At 34.9% G+C, this 26,029-nt stretch overlaps 1 protein-coding gene across 2 annotated transcripts; it reads left to right on the forward strand.

Moving 5' to 3' along the window:
* The first annotated feature begins 436 nt into the window (after positions 1 to 436).
* On the forward strand, positions 437 to 24,146 carry LOC110461351 (putative transporter SVOPL). Of its 2 annotated transcripts, none has more exons than XM_021514794.1 (15): positions 437 to 470; positions 6,754 to 6,974; positions 9,263 to 9,414; positions 10,102 to 10,200; positions 10,911 to 10,982; positions 16,667 to 16,791; positions 17,547 to 17,610; positions 17,711 to 17,836; positions 18,145 to 18,276; positions 19,867 to 20,020; positions 20,595 to 20,675; positions 21,611 to 21,804; positions 22,663 to 22,752; positions 23,152 to 23,265; positions 24,058 to 24,146. In XM_021514794.1, exons 2-15 carry the CDS (start codon positions 6,845 to 6,847, stop codon positions 24,091 to 24,093), a joined length of 1,569 nt encoding a protein of 522 aa, XP_021370469.1. In that variant the 5' UTR covers positions 437 to 470; positions 6,754 to 6,844; the 3' UTR covers positions 24,094 to 24,146. The 2 variants fall into 2 exon arrangements, with proteins under 2 accessions (XP_021370469.1, XP_021370468.1); XM_021514793.1 differs by having other exon boundaries at positions 442 to 482.
* Positions 24,147 to 26,029: the final 1,883 nt, after the last annotated feature.

The following is a 26,029-nucleotide window of genomic DNA, read 5'->3' on the forward strand; positions in this document are numbered from 1 at the left end:
ACCACCACTCCTATTATGCGATCTATTAATTTATAAATACCTTCATTTACTAAAATAGTCTGTCTCATTTTGACTCATTTTATATTAATATCTGCCTTTTTTTACAGTGTTTCAGACTTTTTTTTAGATTTTTATATTCTGTGATATATGTCAATGATTCAGAGACGTGTATTATACGTCTCTGAATGATTGAATTAAAAAAAAACTTTTATTAGGTCAGATCTATTATTCTCAGTCTTAATACAAAATACTCTTTTTTTATTTACAAGCTGCAATGTGATTTTAATTATATATTTTATTCTAAATTGTGATATCTTGTAATAAGTTAATCCTTAAATAACATGCCTATTTTACCTGAATATATATTATTATTATTATTATTATAGATTGTAATGTATTTGGTGGTATGCTCCCTATAATCCGCATCACTTCCGGTGTTTAATTTTCGATTCGACGTGGATAAACAACAGGTAAACTAACAGGTGGGCTACACTACATACAGTCTGAGCATTATATAAGTCACTGAGTTCCATTTATCTGCGTTATTTTTTATGCTTTATCAAAACAGAAGGAAGTCAAATGCTGTCTTTTCAATTATGTTATTTACTTTAAAGCTAGCAGTCTTCCTGTCAAACCGACCGGCATGTTCAGATGTCTGTCAAGATGAACATAGATACGTGTATGCACTCCCAGTCACAAACAATTGCGTATAAGGAATATATATATGTTAGGACTGTTTTACGTTAATTGCTGTCTACTTTTCATTCTAATTGCTTTTAACGTCTGTTTACAAGGACTTGTGGACCCTGTTATAACTTCACTAACTTTTACATGTTGTGGACAAAGTTGTAACTAACGGGTCAAATCACTCACGATTGTAGCTCCGATAACAAACTGCGATAACCAAATAATGATTTTGTTTCAGTGATAACGACATCTGCAGATTTTTTTTTATATAAATTCACACCTGATTGTTATTAGCTCCAGAAACACAAATAACTCATAGGTACGCATACGTTATAATTTAGTGATACTGTATCGCTAATTTTAACAAATGCAAAAATAGTTGTTATTGGGGGTCTTAATGGAACTTATGATATTGATAACCGGCAAATCACTAGTTTGAGTTGTGGGTTAGCAAACCGGTTTAGCTACCCATAGAGAAGTATGAGACGTGCATGACCGAAACACATTCAAATAGAACTTCTGAGACTTCTTGAATTCCAGAATGTGTGTCGCTTTCCATAGTGTACATAGTGGCTATAAACGGACAATGGAAGGGTAGTAAATTACTAATTTGCTATCCTCAAATGCCCCTTGGAGAAAATGAATTTTAAGATAATTTGCAAACCCCCAGTTTAAACGTTGCTGTTAGGTTAGTGAATTTGTTTCGCTACCTCTACACATCTGCAACTATGTATCAGGAATTTTAATTATACAGAACTTTAATTTTTAAATCAACACACTTAAAGCGTTAGTGTGAACTTTTAATTTTAAAAACTTGTCACCAACAAATATAAATATGCGCATACCATAAAGTATCGACGACAACAAGATATAGGACAGACTCACAAGTCGAAGCCTTAAATTACAACGACTGGAAGAACAGTGCAATCATTTGATATTTATGCAAGATTTTTTTTTTTTCATTTTATATGGTGATATTACACTATCAGCTGATGATATCAAGTTTAACGTTAACCTTAGTGCAGGCAAATTCATCACATTAGTAAGGGTTTTAGTTAAAATAAATAAACATTGTTCTAAACACTCCTGAATGCAAATTTTGGTCGAAAAAAATGGCCACAGAAAAACCTCTGAAAGCACAATTGAGAAGAAATGCAGAATGTTTTTCTCAGTCTTGAAGATAACTGTATGGTACTTCTACAATGAACAGCACCTGAAGCCTTCCTTAGCAATATGAATTGTAACAGTGTAATTGTAGATGTGTTAATTTCGTATCTAGGTCGTTTCTCCCTAAATCCAGTTCACCCAAAGTTGTTTCGCCCTAATATTTATAAATATTTTTAAATAAGTATGGTCGAAATGTTTAAAATGATTAAAAAACCTTTATATATCACAAACCATTGAATTTCATGAGGTGTGTAGCTACATTGTATCTGCAGACCCACTCGACCATGTACAACATTTAATCTAACAAGTTCCAATGACAAAAAAACCTAAAGGAGACCTAGAAAAGCTTGAGATTAGACTTTCTTTGCCATATATACAACTAAACATGACTAAAAAAAAATTCAGTCTAAAAATATATTTAGAGCGAAACAACTTAATTTAGTGGGAAATGACCCAGGGCGAACAGGATTAATAGGGCAAAACAACCCAACATTGTTTATTTCACCACTAGACCGTGGGTTTGAGGCCTACATTGGGCAGTGGTCAAATAGTAGCCGTAGGTTGGAGGTTATTTCTCTGGTGTCATGCATACCTACCAAAAATTATCGGGACAGTTTTTATGCCTGCATAAAATGTACGCCCTTTGTATAAAACGTATCCTCTATGAAAATCTTTTATTTTTATATTGTTAATCCAATTGAGTCAGAATTTGAACAGGGCATTTAATACAGGGCAATATTTATCCATCTCTAGTCCACAAAATCCCCAACCACAGCGCCAGGAAATTATGCCACAATAATTTTCAATAACTGGCAACAATGACGTTTGGGGGCATGTAGAAACATTTACAGTTATGTTATAGTCATTACACAACTTCTCTTCAACTCCTGGCCCTTGGGGTGGGGGGGTAGGGATGGATAAATATGCCTGTCTCGTTCTTACATGACCATTTTGCTGTTAAAAGGACGTAAAACACGAACAAACCAAACCTGAAATGTAGTTTCTATTCATATTGGATTTCCTGTCATATGGGCCCAGTGTTTCAAAACTTGACAAGTTTAGCTTAAAATAGTCATTGAAACAAATTTTTAAAATTATGATTTTTGAGAAATATGTTGAAATGTACAAATACATATATCTAAATTTTCTCATCTTTGTGTTTAAAAATGTGCAGTGGCCAGTACGTCACATATTGATGATAATAGAATACTTGAAACAGCTGGTTTAGGGAGAGATTTAAGTTTAGAGGTACTACAATGATACATCACAAGCATTATTACTGTCCACAATATCATATAGCCATCTGTTACATGACAAAACTGTTTGTTATGATACACAGTTTACATACACAGACTTGTATTTTGTAACTAATAACAAGTAGTTGTATAATTATTTTCTTAATGTATTATAACGTGAATATTAATATACCATACAAATTATTGACATAAATTATTCATAATATTTAATGTATATAAGCCTAATATTTAACTATCTATGAGTCACTCTGTGTGGATTTTGAACTCCCATGGAGGATCTAGTGAAGGAAGATGTCTAAAACTCACTCATTACTCTGGTGAGGTCAGAAAGTAACACAGTTTAACTTTCATAAGGAGTTGAGTTATCTCCCCTTTACCATATGACTTGCACATTGATATTTATTTTGTATATATAAGTTATGTCTTTTTTGTTCAATTTTTCATTTCACTGTAAATTATAATATATTTATATGCTGATTTATACAAATGCATGCAGGAGAGAACTGATATTTATATATATATATACGCATAACCTGTTGGTTGATCTAATTCATACACCATCATGAATACAATTTGTTGAAATGAAGCAGTTCCATATTTAGTATACATAGCATTGGATTAGCATTATAATATTACAGAACCAATGTCTCTGGATTATCCATTTTTGACTGGACTGTGAGTTGACCTATTACATGTAGTACTCTGTGTTATATGTATACCACAGAGAGCAGGGACTACGTCGACTCGGAGTACAGTTGAAAATAAATCATCCAGAGACATTGGTTCTGTACAAAAACATAGGGATAAAGAAAAGGTCTGAACAAATGAAATGTGCTGTTTTGCCAATCATGGGGCTTCTTCTTTCATTGCTTGTGAAAAGTTCATTTCATAAATGGTCCTTGACATGATTTTCTAAGTGCCAGGTAAGTTCATCAACAAAGGATTGAATGTAATTGTAATTGTACGTCGAAGACATTAATCAATCAAGACTAATACAAATTGATTGATATTGTATTGTATGTCTTGGGATAGATATAATTGTCACTAGGTCTACCTTAAGCTTCTTGCCTGAAATACCCTCTGGCTGGTAGTATGCACTTACATATAACCTGTTACATGTCTTCAAATTCTTATGTACATTTCAGATAATGAAAAAGCAATTAAGATTTCCTGAAACACTCTAGTTCAGGTGAATTGAAGCCTAACCTGTACTCTAGTTCAGGGGTATTGAAGCCTAACCTGTACTCTAGTTCAGGGGTATTGAAGCCAAACCTGTTCTCTAGTTCAGGGGTATTGAAGCCTAGCCTGTACTCTAGTTCAGGGGTATTGAATCCTTACCTGTATTCTAGTTCAGGGGTGTTGAAGCCTTACCTGTACTCTAGTTAAGGGTTATTGAAGCCTAACCTGTACTCTAGTTCAGGGGTATTGAAGCCTTACCTGTATTCTAGTTCAGGGGTATTGAAGCCTTACCTGTACTCTAGTTCAGGGGTATTGAAGCCTAACCTGTACTCTAGTTCAGGAGTATTGAAGCCTAACCTGTACTCTAGTTCAGGGATATTGAAGCCTAACCTGTACTCTAGTTCAGGTGAATTGAAGCATAACCTGTACTCTAGTTCAGGGGTATTGAGGCCCAACCTGTACTCTAGTTCAGGGGTATTGAAGCCTAACCTGTACTCTAGTTCAGGGGTATTGAAGTGCCCTGCTTTATATAAAAGGAGAGTTGAAAGGTTTCTGTACACTAACCTGACTCATCTAGTTTGTATACCGCTGACATGTATAAATATTCGTCTTCAGTGAATTGGGATAGTGATCATCACTGAAAGTGTTCATAATTAAACATCTGCCTATGGCATTAAGGCCAGATAAAACAAATTATTGTTTGTTTGCAGTTACCATATCTACTCTAATGTTTTGTGCATACCATAAACATTTTTTGTCAATTTAAAACCCCCCACTTATTTGAGAAATTAACTTAAAAAAAATCACCTATATAATCTAAATTTTTCAGACATTTATCAGTAACAGAAAACAAATTTCAGCTTTTGTTTGGCCTAAGTTAAAACTTTTGAGTGATTGTACATACCTTCTATAATTAGCTCACCATGCCTAGGATCACGAACCAATCTAAACTTATAAGTCTGAATTTAAATGTCAAATTGATCACAGTACATCTAAATGAAATTTTGCGCACATGGCCCCGATGGGTGGATGTAAATGTCATAATTCTATTGTTAACCATTCACAATGTTGTCCTCTAAAAAAGTGCTGGGCTAAATTTGATCTAACTAAAAAGTTTTTTTCTTTTCTCCATTATAGTAATATAGATATACATGTAGGTAGTTGTACATGTGAAAGACCATTTTAATTGGACATTTTTACTCAACTGTTGCAATTCCCATTAATTGAATATTGCTTTATAATTTCCTGAACTTCATGATTTCCAATTGATTTAACGAGTTTTACTAAACTTTCAGATTAATTTATTTACATTGCTTCAGATTTTCCTCAACTTCTCCTTTCCAAAATAATTCCACACTTAAAAAACCTGTAAGATATGTTACTAATTGTGCATACTATGACCTTTGTTATTTAACTGATAATACATATGAAAATGACACAGAATACTGGTCCTGAGCCTCCTGGCTTATACCTCCACATGTGTGTAGGTCTGCTTTTGTGCCTGAGGTGTAGTTGGTGTTCTGTTTTGTGGTGGGACTGTACTTCCAATGACAGATCTTTATTCAATATTGTCACTTTACTTGAATAGTAAAAACTTAATGCCTACTATATAATAATAAGTTATTGTACACATACTGTAATTAAAGTAAGGATTTGAGATTTTTTAAAGAGATGTGAATCAATTTCAAGTTTTAAATTAGATATGGACATAGAGGCAAGTTTGCCTGCATCCATCAGTTAACTCAATACACTGCAGGTCTCGCCACAGACCATTTTAAACCCGAACTTGGTTATATAAGTCATGTAGCTATATAGGCAAAAACAGAAATAAGATTTCTCTGGCAATTCCATGCTACAATGACTTCAGGATTGAACTCAACCGATCTTCACCCACCAATTAAGATTTCTACCCACAAAATTGTTTATGTACCTATATATAATATAATATATTGTGTGCATGGTAGCATACTGTATCTGTATCTGTAGGGATACGCTGAAGTAACCAAAACTGGTGTGTTACAGCGGGTGAAAGAGAGCGCTAATAGTTCTTAGTCGCGCGATTCGAGGGCTGTTTTAAAGTCCTCAAAACTACTGCATTTGATTATGGTGTCTGGTAGATGGTTCCAGTCTATTACAGTACGTATAAAGAAGGATTCTCTGTATTGGTCTATTTTATATGGTGGTGGTTGGAATCCTCTACTGTTGCATTGTTACACACAAACCTGTCGACGACGTTGATTGTGCTGAAGTCTTTATAGTTTGTAACACTGATGTTGCGGCCTTGTCTCCTCGGTTTCAAGTTCTGAGATGGGGGTAGTGCTGGCATTGACCCCTCAACGACTTTGTATAGATAGGCGAGCCTGATGTTCTGCCGCCTCTTCTGAAGCGGTGGTAAGACTACAGTATACGTTAAAGTATTGTGTTTAAACTATCACAATGTAACTCCATATTTTTTTCATTGCAGCAAGAAGACAATTACTGATAAGGCAGAGCATGTAACACAGTCGGGTTAAAGGTACTAAACTTGCTGTGTGCAAGTTTGAGTCTTTGTTTCCATGGAGACATTGTTATCAGACTCGGAAAATTACTATGACAACCATAGAAGGGGAAATAGATCACACGCTGTCAGATACTCCAAGGTCAGAGTCTCCGACCTCGAGGATGAATCGGATGAAATTGATGGAGGTAAAACAAACTGTTATTTTCAAAAAGTTGATATAAATTGCATGTGTATGTTTTGTTATGAATGGGCAACATTATTGTAACTGTCAATTGAAGTTGGGTTACATTGTGTCAGTGGTTTTGCTATTGTGATTTTAGCTGTATGTATGACAGTGTTTGTGGTAGATAATCTATGTCCAAACACATTAATGTAGAAGGCAAGTCAGTGCCTTTCATTCGTCCAGGCTGAGAACGTAAATTGTTTGTCCCCAGATCAATTACAATCCTGTGTCAGTATGGGAGAGGTATTTTGATTATGTATGCCTGTAGTTCAACAGTTATTAAAGAATTAGTTGATGTTCTCATCAAACGGGCCAAATAGCTAGAAATTATCAACAAAATAGAACACCGGAAATTCCTGTCTCATAGCAATACATATTTTTTGTATTACAATTTAATATGGTTTATGGTGTCATAAATTAAAAGGCTTCATGTCTGATAACAGATGACGATATAGATGGCTACCCAATGTATAGAAAACTCCACTCAACAAAGGAGATAACAATCACTCAAAACAGCAGACGATGATATAGAGAGTGTCCCATTATACATGTAGGAAACTAACGGAACATACCAGGAGTCGACAGTATGTAGTGACCCATTTAACACAATGACAAAGAAAGTATTTCATAATACAAAACCCAAACATACCTAATAGCATTGGTGTCAACCGCAGAAGCTCCCTTAGTCCACACCTTACGCAAATAATGAAACAAGTGTGTGAAATGCATCAGTAACTTTGCTTTATTTATTTTACCTTTTTTTATGCATAATAACATATACCTCTAAAAAGGTTTTATATTACCTTTAACCCTTTCACCACTGTAGACCATAATGGACTCATTTAGATCAATACATGGTAGAGTCTACTAAACTTACATAGGGGTGAAAGGGTTAATGGAATGTTATGACTTAAAAAAATCACCTACAGGAATTGGGAGATCTTTTAATAATAATAATATCTTTTATTTAGACAGGGTTACATATTTCGATTTACATCTAATTTACAATATTGTCCTGTAATACACAATTTACAATGGACGTGGACATGATACATACAATGACATATACAGTATTAATAAATAAAAACAATATCACATAGGCAGATCCTGACAAGTTAAAGTATAAAACTATTCGTCACATATAAAACATTATCTGCAGGTATTCCTTCTTAAAAGACACAAACTAGGTAAAAATATGGAGTGAGCTTTCAAATTTGGTCCAAAAAATTGCTTTTTATTTTCACCTGAGGATGTTTATGTAAAGTTTGATTTGAGTGAGGGTTTTGAGATTTTTAAAAAAATTGATCCAATTGGGACAGTACGTAATGGACAGCCATATGTAGAAGATCAAAAATATAATGTCCCATCTATTTAGAACCCTACCCAACACTGCATTTTCACTAATGATGATTCATGATATTAAAACTCACCAACAAGGTCCAACTTCCTGGACTTTCATAGCAATATTGAGGTTACAATCAGGGTTATATTCATGGCATTCATTTTTTTTTGGCAGTTCATATACATACTTAATAAGTAAGTTTGCTTTAAAAAGTTGTTTGTACATTATATATGGTAAGAATTACTGTAGAATCTTAATAATAAGCCATGGCTTATTTCCGATTTTAGTAAGGAATCCTGGGTTAGTTTTCAAAGCCATTTAGGCAATATTAGCTATGTACAACATATTTTCAAAGCCATTTAGGCAATATTAGCTATGCACAGCTTATTTTCATGGCAGGAAGTGAGATCCCTACAATGGTAGTGTCTGAGACTTAACGGAAAACTACCAGTATATATAGAGATAAATATTAGAAACACTCGAAAATATAAGTATACAACTTTAGATTCTAGTAATTGGGATAGCCTGGTGTTTGACCATACAAAAGAAATCAACTCATGGCAAGAAGGGAGGGAAAATTGTTTTGAGCTAAAATACAAATCCTGGTTTTAAGGACAGCCTTTTTTCAAACTACTAGGGTAGGGTTTCTGTAATAGATTTTGACAGCAAGGAATAAAAGGGTTACTTGAAAGGCCAGACTTTTTACGAATCCGATAATATTATCAAGATTTTCGGGTATACCATAGATACATTTATAAAAGTATGTATGTATGTCAAAAGGGAAAAGAAGTATTCCAGCAGAGCAGCTCCCTAGCTAGCACCTTTTACATCTCTAGAATTTGTGACTTTGAGTATATAGGGTAAGTCTGTGAAAGCCATAGGGCGGTAAACATTCTGTCGTATTACAGACTTGGAAGGGGTGTCTTTGATTCGGCGAGAAGCTGGAAATGACCTTGAGGATGACTACAAGGGGAAGACATTCACTGTTCAGGAGGCTATCGACTCTCTTGGCTTGGGACCTTTTCAGCTGAAACTCTTCGTAATCTGTGGATTGTTCACAGTGAGTTTATTGTTGACTGTTTCTGACATTTCATATTTACTTAATGCAACCAGAGTGGTTCTCAAATCTTCTGTGTATTTTAAACTTATACAAATTTATTCCTGTTCGTCTTCAAATATTATCTTTATGGATAAAGTCACCATTACAAATAGAAATAATTAATAAATATGATCTTTATAATGGCATTTTATTTTATTGTAAGGAGGATTGTTGTGTTATATACATAAATGTGATCATTCTAAATCTCAGGACAAATGTATGCTATTTTGAGACTATATTTATGAAAATATCACAGTTTAAAATAATGTGAAATTGTGATTAAGCCAATAAAGATAACTGATTCCAAGTCCTGAATTCATGACATGATTTCATGCTCATAATCAAATCCAGTATTTAGTCAAGTCTAAACAAAAATCTTTTCAATATGACTTTTGGATTTAAGGGTTTTGGAAAGAAATGGAGCCGAATACAGTTTTCTATGTCTTATTTCATGTCTATGTTGCATGATTACAACTTATATAAGTCATAAAAAAGCTGGTTTGAGCATAGATTTCATGTCTGATAATAAGAATGGTTTAATGAATGATGGTCTTTAAATATAGGAAAGTAAGGAATGTGCATTTACTTGTGATGTTGATTCTTATGTTAAACGATAACATCATAAATATAACCAATTTCTGTTGCTAGGCAGCTGATGCCATGGAGATGATGTTACTGGCTGTGTTGTCACCTGTCCTACGATGTGAGTGGCAACTTGAAAAATATCAAGTTGCTCTCATCACCACGGTAACCATTTCATCAATCTTCTTCTTATATTGATATCCATCATCTTAATTGTATAGATCTGATAAATTAATCCATTCTATTCATAATGTTGGTTTTAATTGATTTCAATTTTCTGTCATAATCCTGAAATCAAGTAATGCAGTCCACTGATTTCACATCTGGGATCAAAGGTTTGGGATAGGCATATTGCAAGGATTTAGACTATTTTATGACATGAAGTTGAGGCCTTAGAAATGAAAGAGTTGGCTACTTACTATAGGCATGGTCTTATTTTAGAAGAAATACCTTAATATAAACATTTTGATTTCAGCTTATGATTAATATCCTTACATCTGATCAAATGTAGAAAAAAATATTGCATGCGATTTTGTAATATTGCATGCGATTTTTGTTTTATTTGAAAATTCAGTTTTTCTTATTTAAAGTCAAAGTTGATTCCATCCAACAGTTTCCTAGATCAGATATCCTGGTGACTTGGTCTAATTAATATTCGACTTCTTATTTCTGCTTCTGTTAAATACTATCGAATAGCCTAGAAGCACAAAGACAAGTTCTAAATATATAATAAGACTGTCCTGCATTCAAAAGCAATGACAATTGCTATAAGATATCAACCTTTTCAAGGCTGAAAACATTCTGTTCAGGTCCCCCTGTCATGATTACGCTTCACGATTTCAAAGTATTTTTAATTTTTGACCATTACTTTGCAGGTTGTGTTCATTGGTATGGGTATAACAGCACCAATCTGGGGAGCCATGGGGGACAAGTTTGGTCGCAGAACTGTAAGTATATATTAACTGGTTTGCAATAGTCTGTTTATTAATGTGAAATAAAAAATGACAATATACTTGCCGAGTCTCCCTTATCAAGATGGATACTACAAAATTTTCACCTTTAGTTTTGACTATTGAAATCAAAAGAACTTTCTAAATCTTACTGTTTTGCTTGAATTCAATACAAATTTTTTCCAATTTTGTGAAAATGCTGAAATATTTTTTAAACTGATGGTCGAAAAACACTAATAAAGACAGTGTTTGATACTTTCAGAATGTCAATTATAAAGTTATCAGTGACATAGTGGTTTTTGTCAGGTAAGTAAAGTTTGTGGCATCCTGTTTTTTTCCAACATACCAGTTAGATCTGTACTAGAGTTTGTTAGAGGTTGATGTTGTTTTCTTTACATTTTCTTACAGTTTGTGCAGTGAGATGTGTAAAATTATTCTAAAAAAATAATTAAATATGGCTTTTATTTATTTTAAAACAATTATGAAACAAGTGATTTCAACTTATATTACCGGTAATCACTCTTGTTGGCCCAGAGAAAACTCACATGGTCGGGCAGGTAGCCCCATACCTTTTCATGTCCGATCGGGGAATCAAACCCTGGCTGCCTTGGTGAAAGGCAAGTGCTCTATCCTTTGCTCCACCCGACCACAATGATACTATTATGATAATAAGCCATGGCTTATTTCCTATTTTAGTAAGGAATCCTGGGCTTATTTTCAAAGCCAGAAATGTGATACCTACAAAGGTATGAGGGTCCGAGACTTAACGGAAAGCGTACAGGTATATATAGAGATACAAAATGTAGCTATTGGAAACCTTTTGAAGTCTGATCAGGGAATCAAACTGGGGGCCACCTTGGTGAAAGGCGAGAGTGCTACCCACTGAGGAGCCCCCTGACCAACTTTTTGGAATTGAAATTTATTACAGTGGGATATATTAAAAGTAATATCAGTCAATTTTAAAACTGACACTTTTTATATTCCAATGGAAACATAATTTTTGTAAGCTCACCTTGCCTGAAGGGCCTTATCTTTAAACAACTTCTTAATTATCAAAAGGCTTAGGATGATTATATATGCCCAGTACAAAACTGAGATGAAGGGTGACAAAAATTGTTCAGATGAATGACCTTGATCATGACCCCCTTTCAAGGTCACAGGGCTTTACTAATCTTCAAACAACTTCTTCTGAATACCCAACATTGGTCCACATAGAAGGTTACTGGTGTGAGATTAATACTGTACCAGGTGAGGAATTCAGGCCCATTGGGCCTCTTGTTAGGTTACTGGTGTGAGATTAATACTGTACCAGGTGAGGGATTCAGACCCATTGGGCCTCTTGTTAGGTTATATCATATGCCATATCATACAGAAAAGTGTGTATTAAATGGTGACTGTTGGTTCAGATTGGATTCAAGTGAGGCTGAGTGTTGTCTAAATGATTGATGTAAAGTATGTTTCTTGTGCAAGAATCACCATTAAAGAAATTGGTGAATGACAATTTCAAGAACAATATACATTCTGTCCATCATAACTGTCAATGGGGGTTACATTGTAAAAACAAATCACATGATTGCAGTGCCAGATCTGACAAGCACTTTGAAAGAACAATGAAATGTTAACGACAGAACAAAACAGCCATTTCTTTTTATGGCTATTGTACCTGCATTTGTTGTGATGAAGGTGTTGCTACAAATTCCACTTCCACTTTACCATCTGAGCAAAGACGGATTTGTTTCTGCTCATTATTAAACCAAAGAAATGATTTGCTCTTAAATTCTTAAGTTATTTGGGAGTTGCATTGTTTTGAGTGTCGGCCTTTCGTACATGAAGTGAACTGATTTAAGCAACTTGCGCCCAGAAATTCTTAACAAGAGTCAAACGTGACTTCCACTTCCAGCTTAAGCTTGTTTGTTCAGTTTTTGGTTGCGTTTGTACTTTGTATTACTGTTCCTTTTCGCTCAGGTCTGATTACCCTAAGCATAATTTATTGTGTTTACCTAGTAACTCTGCAGCACAAATGTTAATATATGGTAACAACCTGTTTTAATTCATTTTCTTTGAATTTAAATAAAATACTTTCTGGAGGTGATCAACAATTTTCTTACATCTTTGTACATACAAACAATGTTAGCAGTGCCGTAATGTGTCATGTTGTTCAACACAGTAAAACCTCCTTATACTGTCGCCATATGTTCCGAGAAGTTTTGGCGTTATAAGGGGTGTGGCGATAAATTGAGGGAAACTTATGAAGGAATTCTTAAGCAATAAACAGGGACCTTTAAATACATGTATGTTGGTGGTAATGGAGAAGGTAAATGGAAGGAGGGTCATGATATCATGGCTAATCATCGGTATAGGACTATGTATGGTTTGGGCCTGTTTTGGCCCCCAAATGCATCAAAATTCAAAACCATTAAATGAACTTTGAAATGACTGTTTCTTGAATTTTGAATACTTTCCAAATACTTTTTTGAAAATATTTATTATTGTTGCCATGGTAACAAGTTCAAATTTACATAAATTAGAAAAAAATGAATATTCAGTGAATATTGTGATATTTTGTACAGTTTTTCTCCTAGAAACTATAGAGCGCATGTTTGAACAAACTTAATATCAAAGGATAATGTGTATGCACATGTAATACATCTTTAGGAGAAATATAAAGTTTGTTCAAGAGTGCGCTCTATGGTACATGTAGCTAAGAGAAAAACTAGGTGAAAACCTGTCAAAATTGACTGAATAATCAAATTTCAATAATTTATGCAAATATGACCTGGTTACCATGGCAGCCAAAATTGAAAACACAAATAAATGTTTACATAATAGTACTGGGGAAGTATTCAAAATTAAAGAAACAGTCGTTTGAAAGTTCTATTGCAGATTTTTAATTTTGATGGATTTGGGGGCCAAAAATGGCCCAAACCAGACATTATAAGTCCTTTCACTTTAATTTATATAGCATTATACAAAATGTACTGAGAAAGAGAAGGAATTCGATCTCACCTTCAATTACACAGAAAATCCCCGCCAAGAAATGCATACGATAATAACTCTAAATTATTTTGTGAATTTCATCTTTATTTAAAAAGTTCCATCTTTTTACGCCCAATTGTAAATCTAAATAAATATTTTCGGAAAGGAAGGTACTTGTACTTCAAAGTTTTACATCCATATCGTCTATATTTCATGGTTCTCCATGAGTCATCAATCATTGTTCCTCAGAGTACTTAATTAACAGACTGTAGGCTCTTTATTTATCGGACAGCTGTTTGCCTGTCGTACAGAAGATATTACCTATTCACAATCTTTGACCTCAGTTATTTGGCAGTATTATATGTTTTATATGGTAAGACTAGATGGGCTATGTTTGATGTTGTATAAAATGTACATTTAGCGCATGAGTCTGAGGATTTACAATTCTGGGCCTAAATATTTTAATTTGTGGAGTTATTGCATGGTAAGCCTGTTGTTTTGCTATTTTTATGCCTTTGACCTTTGAGGTTTTTGTTATATTATAATTACTAAGGCTGTTGATTGGCTACTTTCAAATTTTAGCCTCTGTATTTTGTAGAAATTATAAATGGTAATCAATGCAGAATGGCAAACTTTTAACTTTTGAGTTCTGTTTTTTGTTGGCCAATAGTTACACATGTATATACTATCACAGACAGATGTTTCACATGTATATACTATCACAGACAGATGTTACACATGTATATACTATCACAGACAGATGTTTGACATGTATATACTATCACAGACAGATGTTTCACATATATATATACTATCACAGACAGATGTTTCACATGTATATACTATCACAGACAGATGTTTCACATGTATATACTATCACAGACAGATGTTTCACATGTATATACTATCACAGACAGATGTTTCACATGTATATACTATCACAGACAGATGTTTCACATGTATATACTATCACAGACAGATGTTTCACATGTATATACTATCACAGACAGATGTTTCACATGTATATACTATCACAGACAGATGTTTCACATGTATATACTATCACAGACAGATGTTTCACATGTATATACTATCACAGACAGATGTTTCACATGTATATACTATCACAGACAGATGTTTCACATGTATATACTATCACAGACAGATGTTTCACATGTATATACTATCACAGACAGATGTTTCACATGTATATACTATCACAGACAGATGTTTCACATGTATATACTATCACAGACAGATGTTTCACATGTATATACTATCACAGACAGATGTTTCACATGTATATACTATCACAGACAGATGTTTCACATGTATATACTATCACAGACAGATGTTTCACATGTATATACTATCACAGACAGATGTTTCACATGTATATACTATCACAGACAGATGTTTCACATGTATATACTATCACAGACAGATGTTTCACATGTATATACTATCACAGACAGATGTTTCACATGTATATACTATCACAGACAGATGTTTCACATGTATATACTATCACAGACAGATGTTTCACATGTATATACTATCACAGACAGATGTTTCACATGTATATACTATCACAGACAGATGTTTCACATGTATATACTATCACAGACAGATGTTTCACATGTATATACTATCACAGACAGATGTTTCACATGTATATACTATCACAGACAGATGTTTCACATGTATATACTATCACAGACAGATGTTTCACATGTATATACTATCACAGACAGATGTTTCACATGTATATACTATCACAGACAGATGTTTCACATGTATATACTATCACAGACAGATGTTTCACATGTATATACTATCACAGACAGATGTTTCACATGTATATACTATCACAGACAGATGTTTCACATGTATATACTATCACAGACAGATGTTTCACATGTATATACTATCACAGACAGATGTTTCACATGTATATACTATCACAGACAGATGTTTCACATGTATATACTATCACAGACAGATGTTTCACATGTATATACTATCACAGACAGATGTTTCACATGTATATACTATCACAGACAGATGTTTCACATGTATATACTATCACAGACAGATGTTTCACATGTATATACTATCACAGACAGATGTTTCACATGTATATACTATCACAGACAGATGTTTCACATGTATATACTATCACAGACAGATGTTTCACATGTATATACTATCACAGACAGATGTTTCACATATATATACTATCACAGACAGAGATTGAATTTGCCGATTCCAATTTGAACTATTGGGTATCTGTTCAATTTGAAACTTATAAGGTATAAATTCAAATGCAAATTCACGTTGTTTCGTATGGTTCTTTATGCAGCTAAATTTGTTTTAACCTTCAACCTCTGTATTTTGTTGATATTTTACACGGCAAATCTGCAAATTGACTAACTTTTAACATTTGACCTCTTTGTACATGATGATTAAGCCCATCGATTGGCTAACTGTTGTCCTTTGACCTCTGCATTTTGTAGACATTGCACATGGTAAGCCTGTGGATTGGCTAGCTTTTGACCTTTGACCTCTTTATTTTGTAGACATTATACATGGTAAGCCTGTGGATTGGCTAACTGTTGTCCTTTGACCTCTGCATTTTGTAGACGTTGCACATGGTAAGCCTGTGGATTGGTTAGCTTTTGACCTTTGACCTTCGTTTTTTGTAGACATTATACATGGTAAGCCTGTGGATTGGCTACTTTGGACTGCTGACTACCTTCAGTCCCTCCTACATTTGGATCCTAATACTCAGGAGCTTAGTTGGAGGAGGTTTAGCTGGGTCCCCACAGTCGTAAGTATATAATATATGTATTGATTATCATTGTGTTGATTGTTCTACATTATAATTCTCAGACTCTAAGCACATATGTAATAAGATAGGGTTCTCATTTGCCCATGTTTCCCCAACATTACCCAATTGAGGTTTATCACAGCACAACTGATAGTGTATTGTCAGCCTCTTATCAAATTCACGGCTGCTGTTTACAGGTTGGGGTTTTATTACTCTGTAATGGAGTAGATTTGCGGGACACCCGAGCCAATGGTCACCCATGGCTACACAACTCTGGGGTTCTATTGAATGTCTCTATCTGTATATTACACAAGGTTGGCTCCTTACTGACTGTTTTAAAAAAGTTAACATGTATCAGGATTATCGTTTATTTGTCAAGTTGCCCAACTGGTCAGATGTTGTTATGTCAATAGGTCACATCAGGTCAGCTTGCCCATTTCACCTGACAGGGTTTAGTATATAAGATGGAAGTGAGAGAGTTGCACAGAGTTCAGATTGGAAGAGAAAGGATTTTAGGCTATGGAGATCACCCATATTCACCCCAGCATTTGACAGCTGTTTACAATCATTCAGCTGTACATATATACTTTAGGTCTGCTAACACTGACCGTAACTGCAGGCTCCAACATTCTGACAGGTCATTGGGCAGCATTTAAGAGCCTGCAATTATGGCCGTTTTAGCGGACTAAGATATACTGTTATATACTGAACGATAAAGACGTATGACAATTTTGGGTGTTTCTTTTTTACTTCAGATTTGCAATACTGACAGAATATCTACCATCAAAACACAGGGCCAAACTGCTGAATTTAACACAGGTAAGCTGGTCACAATGCTGATATTAATGTACCTTAAACTTTTTTAGCTGTCAGATTTTCTGTGCTAAGAGTTGTAATCTTAATCCTTTTGTGATCACAGATAAGCTGGGCGATGGGGACATCGTTTGAGATCATCGTTGCTGCCATTGTTCTCCCTAGCCTCGGCTGGAGGTGGCTCCTCTTCATCTCCGCAATACCCAGTTTTATCATCTGTATAGTCATGAAGGTCAGTACAATCAGGGATCTTAATTTCTGTCGGCATTAGAACAAATAAAGCAGCGTGTTCCAATTAGCAGAACATTTCAGTTGTGCCAATATGATCAAGGTGATCTACTAAATGGAATGTGACATTCCAAGGGAACATACCAGTTTGTCAGGAAAAGTTTCATTTGAGGGTACCAAGATGGATAAAATATGGTGGCCAGTGAAAATTTCCTTATTGATGTACCTGTTTATAGTTCTTAAAAGATTCTTACTGAACATAATTCAAGCTGACTTTGACTTGTTGAACTAAGTTGGTGTGTGTTTGTGTAGTTCCTGCCAGAGTCGGCCAGGTACCTAGTGGCAGCAGGCAGGAGGGAAGAGGCCATCAAAGTGCTGGAGAAGGCTGCCAGGACAAACAGTGCCACCATACCGGAAGGTCGACTGGTCTGCAGCTCCCCTGTGGTCAGTTTTATTGATTGGTAGAATCTAGTCCTCTAAAACTGACAATTGAATAAAATGATGTAGCTTCCATAATGTATCGAGTTTGGTCAAGGCATCTGCTCAAGTGAGTGAGAAATGAATCAACTGAAATATAGGTACAAATATTTTCTTCAACAAACATGTAACACTTTCACAATCGCTGTTTCGAGATTTCGTTCACAAATCCCTGTGTCTTATAGAGCAGTCGATAGCTGACCATAATTAAATAGGCAGCCGATCAGAATTTTGGAGCCTGCGATTATGTTCTATAACGGACTAAGTAGAATCCATCACTGCTGTGTAATGCCAGCAGGGAAATGTCAATCTCAGGATAAGATGTTTGAAGTTTAGCACAATTAGGTTTTAATGGCCGAGTGATAAAATTCAAATATCCACACTTTCAGTCAGGGAAAGATGTTTCTGTCTTGGGGGGGAAAAGCGGGGGGATTCCCTTGTCATTTGGTATTACATCACGTCAACAATGCATTAATGTCACATCAACAATGCAATGAAATACCACTTGTATTCGACGTGGGAGAAAAAGTAATCCTCCCCCACTTTAGGAGTATGACAGAAAACTCTTAACTCTCGAAGTAAGATTCTTAATAGTCTTGCTGTCAGCAAAGCCTTGGGCTAGATATATATAATTAAGTATCTTACACTTTGGATTGAGATATTTTTTGTTTCGACCCCAAGGTTGGGAAAGATTAATATTTTCGCTATCAAAAGTGAAAATGTATCTGTAAAGTGTTGGAGAAATAATCATCTATATTCATTTAGTTATATCTTAAACATTATACAGTGCTATACTTGACCTTTAGTACATTAGTAAGGTTGGGAAACTCTCTCTGTGGGACAACAAGGGTACATTCGCGTATCCGGTTGAATCGGTTGAACCTGTAAAGAAAACGACAGGCACAGATCTGGACTGAGGCTGACCTCAGGAAAATTTGGCACATGTAGATTGAGGGGTCCAGACGTGCCTGACAGAAACTAAAATGCTGACTATTGCCAGTTTGCATTATTTCTGTCTAAAACAATGTCAAGACACATGTAGTTTTTAAGATACGTTATGTAATTCAGTGGACGGATGAAAGGTCATAATATTCTTGAAACACTGTTTTTTATTCTCCGAAACTGTTCATTTTTAGCTCTGCTTAGAGAACGGTCCAAGTGTGTTCGTTTATCGTGGAAAATTTCTGCGCCACACGTACCGTTTCAACCGGGATACGCGAATGTAGCCCCAAGTTCTGTAGTCATCACATGTATCCATGTATCATAATGTAAGCTTGTAAGGGATGTAAGCTTCACTTCCAGTTTAATGCTCAAATAAGTGCTAACTTTGCACAACCAACCCAATCAAAATCGGCAAATACATGTATGCACATTGTTGTTTCAGGGCTGAATGGTGTACAAGGTTGCCACATATGCACATTGGCTAATAATCGGAGACATTGTTCTTGTGCAAAAAATGAAAAACACCTCTTTTTTTTTTTTTTTTTTTTTTAAAAAAAAAAAAAACCCCCTTTTTTTTTTTTTTTTTTTTTTAATCTTTAAACATTTTTGCTACAGACACAGCAAGGGAAGATGAGTGACCTGTTCTCTCCCATGTACAGGAAAACGACCCTCCAGCTTTGGGTGCTCTGGTTCGTCACAGCGTTTTCCTATTATGGCATGGTGCTGGCTAGTGCGGAAATACTTCAAGTCCACAACGCTAAAAATGAAGGTGTGTTTCTCAAACTCATTCACCACTAAAATCACATTTGAACGTTACCAAATCAATGAGTGGGTAAGTCCAGTTTAGATATGTAGGGGTGAAAGAGTTAACTATAATACTGAAATCTTTCTGAACTGATCTCTGTATTCAGAGACCTGACTAAAACAGACTTTAAAAATAGGTCCTGCAGTATGTCTTTCTGTGTAAATGGAACCTGCTTAATTCAAAATCCTGCTTTTATTGAAAAAAAAGGATCTGTTCAGCCATGTTCTGTTTATACAGGTTTCACTGGATTTTTCAATTATGATGGTAAACAATGTGGTTGTTTTGTCAGAAATAAATTTTACATCATTATTGTCTCAGAAATATTCCTCCAAGTGATTTTGTTTTTGTCAATATGTAATTAAAAACGAGAAAGTGGCATTTATAGAAAAAACAAACCTCTTAGTATTTGAATTCAGACAAGATTATTTGCAACATGTTTTGTGTACATTTGTATTTAAATCAACCTATTGTTTTAGTACATTGAGGTAATGATTATTTAAAAGAGTCTCACGAAATGTGAAATTGTTTTTGTGAACAGGGGGAGAGAACTGTTCCTGTAACCTTCTGGAATACGATGACTACATCACAATGATCATATCAACGATTGGTGAATTCATTTGTAAGTTTTATGAAAAAAATGTGTATGCCCCTGCCACATTATATAGCGGAGGGGGCATTTCAAGTGTTTACAGGTTCTGCTTATCCTTCCCTCAATCAGTCTGTCTGTCTATCTGTCTGTCTGTCCCTCAATCAGTCTGTCTGTCCATCTGCATGACTTCTTGATTTGACTTCCTATTTAGCACTGTTTCGTCTGTTAGACTTTCCATTCAGCTCCATGTCCATCGTAGCAGGAGTAGGGGAACATGAATGTTTTACAACGAACATTTTCTAGTATATGCAAGTCAATTTTTTTTGTTTTCTGATGAATTCCTGAATATGTAATACCTCTGGTATATACTTGGAAAATTTGGTGAATTATTCTGCCAATGTCGTATGAAGGCATAAACTAAACGCAATAAATAAATAAATTATTAAAGAACAAATGAATAAAATTTAAATAATTTTTCTATAGTAAAAATGTAAATATATAGATTTAATAGCGTTTTTAAAATGTTTATGCCAGTATGAACGCATGTCGGTTACATAAATATTAAACATGAAACCCAGCGGGCAGATGAACAATTAACTTTGACCAACCCAACAACCAGTCAAACTGTAGGCTAAAAATACATGTTATCTATAAACCCTTATAAACGGGAACAACATGCAACTCCTTCTACGGGCTGCTGTGGCCATTATTCCATGCACCATTATTTGTTAAGGTATCTGACCGTCTTTGATCACTAGCCCTCCACCACTGGGTCACAGGTTCCCCTATTGATGTTAGTTTTTAAGATGGGGTTGGGGGAACTATTGGCTTATTAATTCTTTCGATGTATCTGTTCAATAATATTTTAAATTTCAATCATGTATGATATTTGTTTAGGTTTTTTGTAAGATGAATATGACAGACAAAAATTATCCTGGTTGCATAATTGTGTATTCTTTCTCCAGGTCTTCCTGTAAACATGATTCTGTTTGATATCATCGGGCGACGTAAGACCGGAGCGATAGATTTGACGGGATGTGCAGTCTTTTTTATTTTACTACAGATTAACATGCCGCAACACCTCCTCACTGGCATCATGTTACTCGTCCGCGGCTTCTCCGCCGCAAACTTCAACTTTGTCTACATCTACACTGCAGAGGTGAGGTCAGGGCCTAGATGCTGAAGGCCTGGTTAGCTTAATGACAACTGAACACAAAACTTTAAACTCAAAACATTTTCCAAAAGATGGAAAGTTATATGTATAAGGAATCATAGAGACTCATTAGAAGACAATAAACACCAAAAAATATTTGTTGATTTAATTTTTGTAAAGATATTTCTCAAAAATCACATTTTGGAAATTTGCATTGATGATTTATTGAGCTTGTCAGATGATGAACACCAGGCTCGATTCATGTTCATGCTTGTCTGCCTGTGTAAATACTTTCAGACCCAGCTGCTTAAAGTCTGATTAGATTTCTTTTCAGCAATGAACACATGTCTGGTAGTAAGCCCACCCATACTTATTGAGCATCGGCACAAACACCAACAATTGTTATCTATTTGTCCTGTAAGAAACTAAAAGGCAACTTCATATTTATTTTGTGTTTGTTATTTTAAAGAAAACCTGTTCAAAAATAGTCATGAAATTTGAGAATTAAAGTTCAAAGAAGCATAATAGCAAAGTAAAATGGAAACTAGCAAAATGGAAGACTTACCTCCACTTAGACTATAAGGGTTTACTCCATATTAGTTCGAGATTTTCAGAATCTGATTCTTCACTGATTGAAGTTAGAATTACAAAGATCTCTATAGTGTACTTTTAATTATCTAAGATTATTTGTCATTTTGGTAAATTTGGGATAAATACAGCAACAAATATTTCTGCATACCATAAAATGGGGACACGGTGGAATGGTGGAATGTGAATTAGCATCCTTGTTGTTATGTTCAGAAAGTTCATGTAATAAGTTGTGTTCGACATGCAAATGATAATATCCACTATCTAAATTAACAGGTGTACCCCACCACAGTTAGGACCCTGGGAATAGGGACAGCCTCGGCCTGGGCCAGAGTCGGTGCAATGTTAACACCATTTGTTGCTCAGGTAAGTTGTGTCTCGATCTGAAATATTCAAATAATTTTTTTCTCCAAATTAAAATGATTTCAAAGCAGATTTCCTATAGAAAAAATAGTTCATTTTATTATAAAATATCATACTTTGAACTACAGCTAAAAACAAACTATATGAACTGTCAATGTGTGATGTTTACATAGACTTTGAAAATGTGATCAATTGAACAGGACTCTTGATAGTATTGCTATTTTAAGCACAACTCGCATAACTCCTTATCTGTGTATCTTAAACCGTTGGTTGAATTATGCATGTATGTCGATTATTTTGAAATGAATACTAATTAAATAAGTTGATCAACAACTTTCACACATATTTGTCAGGTACGAAGGATAGATTGTTTTATCAGTAGATGTTGTTTCTCTGTTACAGGTACTTCTCGACCAGTCATTGTCCGCAGCTGTATGGGTGTACGGGTCGTTAGGATTGATAGCAGCTATCTGTTCCTGGACTCTACCGATAGAAACCAAGTCGCGTGTTCTTCCTGTAAGTATCCACACCTAACATCTTCAGACCTGTCTCATTCCTGCGAACAGTGTTTAATGGGCATTTGGAAAACCTGAGCCTTCAAAAATTAATAGTTAGCTTATAATTTACCAGATATTTGCATTATTGTTTTTACTATAAAGATACGAATTACAAATATTGTGATATGTATTGTCATGGGTTGGTCATCTTGAATCCAAAATATGAAGCAATATTTGTTGATTTAATTACTAAGTCACACTATAATATATGTCATTTTAGTGAACAATTGCAAAACATGCATGATGAAGTTTCACTGGTTAATTTCAAAACATGTGGCTTTAATTGTGAATTTTAATGATTTTCTTAATTTGGTCCATTCCAAATGGCGCTGACGTAGATAGACAGGCTTTATTAGGGCCTCGCGTCGGAGATCTCACGTCCTTTTATAATTATTATCACAATGTCTGTCTGTCCATCGACACCCTTGATTCCAAAGGATGGGTGCCATATTTGGCCATTTATCCACCATTCACAGAAAAGCATTCATTTTTGCATGAAGATGCCTTATGTCAGAAATTCGCTCATTTATATGCATAAAAATAAAAAATAAATGTCTACTTATTTAACCTATATTTTCACAGCTTTGAAAGTAAACATAAGTTAAATTTTGTTTCATCTGATTGATTGAAATCTGTTAATGAAGTTAAGTTCTTATTTGAAATATTTTCAGAATTTGATTGATTGTGTTTTAACTGATTGATTGAAAATTATGGATAAAGTTTTTTGATTTGAACTATTTTCAATTCACAGCAATCAGTAAAACTGGAAGAGGAAGAAGAATCCTGACCACACAGAAAGTAGATATTTTGGTACCATGGTATAATGAAGCTCTCCTGTCCTAAAGGGTTAGCTGAAGGGCCCAGATGTTCAACCATTGGTTAGCTTATCATAACATTAACTTGATTTTTCATGTTTGGTATTTTCGAATATATTGTAATGTGTTGGTGGTCACCTTACCAACTACTGACCACACTCGCGGTGCTGAACTAGTGAGCGGTGTCCCGGGTTATACTGCATCGCTGGAAAAGCTAGTTTGCCAATAAGGCAGTATTTTCCCCTCCTGTTACACAATTTAACTTCACAAAGAATCTCAATATTTATTAATTAACAATTTGTTTTTGAAAAGAAATACATATATTTTTGTAAAGTTTAATACCTTGAAATAAATATGATTGGAAAAAGTTAGGGAACAGTGTAGGGGAACTGGACTGGGTTGATCATCAGTGACGAAGTAGCTCATCTCGTAGAGTGTCCATCTAGAGTTTGGATAGTCCCGGTTTCAAATGCTGGTCTGGCTAGCACTGTTTGAATGTTCGGCAACGGGATACCTGAACCAGGGGTGTAAATAGTTGTGTCTTCTGGAGCAAAGATTTACAAAAAGGAGGGAAGAATGTAGTGCAACTAGACTGTCATTCATCAGGGACCAGGTAGCTCAATTTGTAGAGAGTTCTTCTACAGTTCAGAGGGTCCTGGGTTCGAATCACAGTCAGGCCGTTGCATTTTTCTTTTTCTCCTGTGACAAATCATTAAGATATTCCGAATATAAAAAACTTGGGCTTGAACATAGCAGTATTTTAAAGTCATTACTTTGTTGGGATGAATCTTAGATAAGTGTTTTATTTATGAGAAACATCATAAAACAATGGAGGTTATATACCAAAAAGACCAAGGGAGGTAATAAACAGACCAAGGGAGATAATACTGCACCTTCAGCTCGAAGTTTGCGACAAGACATCTGATGGCTCTGAGATTGTTCTCTTAGATTCAAAAGAGTATTAATACTTGGAAAAGTTATTATCTGACACCCATGATCTGTACACTGTTGTAAACACAGATCTGTTCATTTTATCACCATTGTGTGTCCCAACAATTATTATGTGCACTACTTTGTACCATGAAATATTTTTTAATACATTTTTTACCAAATATGTAATATATATTTTAATGAGATAGTAACTTATATATTGGGAAAAGGTTGTGCTTTAATGCTGCAATTATAATTTGGAATGTGAGTGTATATATTTTATATGAGTGTCGCTTTTATATGAATGTCTCAGTAGTGATATTCTGTTATGATATGATATGATATTTAACCCTTTTACCACTGTAGACCATAATGGACTCATCCAGATCGATACATGGTAGAGTCTCATAAAGTTACAAAGGTATGAAAGTGTTAAGCTGTAAAAAGAAGTGTGTGACAGTTATCAAGATACTCTGCCTTAAGATGGCTGTGATGTTGAAATTAACTCTTGGAATAATTAGAGACTGTCATACGTAAGATATTGAGAGACTATTGAGAGAGACAGGTGTAATGTCGAGAAACCTTATTATTTTGAGATTGCTATGATGTTGAGAGACAAGACAATGTTGAGAGAGGCTGCTGAGATGTTGAGATACCTGACAATGTTGAGAGAGGCTGCTGTGATGTTGAGATACCTGACAATGTTGAGAGAGGCTGCTGAGATTTTGAGATACCTGACAATGTTGAGAGAGGCTGCTGAGATTTTGAGATACCTGACAATGTTGAGAGAGGCTGCTGAGATTTTGAGATACCTGACAATGTTGAGAGAGGCTGCTGAGATTTTGAGATACCTGACAATGTTGAGAGAGGCTGCTGAGATTTTGAGATACCTGACAATGTTGAGAGAGGCTGCTGAGATTTTGAGATACCTGACAATGTTGAGAGAGGCTGCTGAGATTTTGAGATACCTGACAATGT

The sequence above is a fragment of the Mizuhopecten yessoensis genome, unplaced genomic scaffold (genome assembly GCF_002113885.1).
Source record: "Mizuhopecten yessoensis strain PY_sf001 unplaced genomic scaffold, ASM211388v2 scaffold10603, whole genome shotgun sequence".
Classification (NCBI taxonomy): domain Eukaryota; kingdom Metazoa; phylum Mollusca; class Bivalvia; order Pectinida; family Pectinidae; genus Mizuhopecten; species Mizuhopecten yessoensis.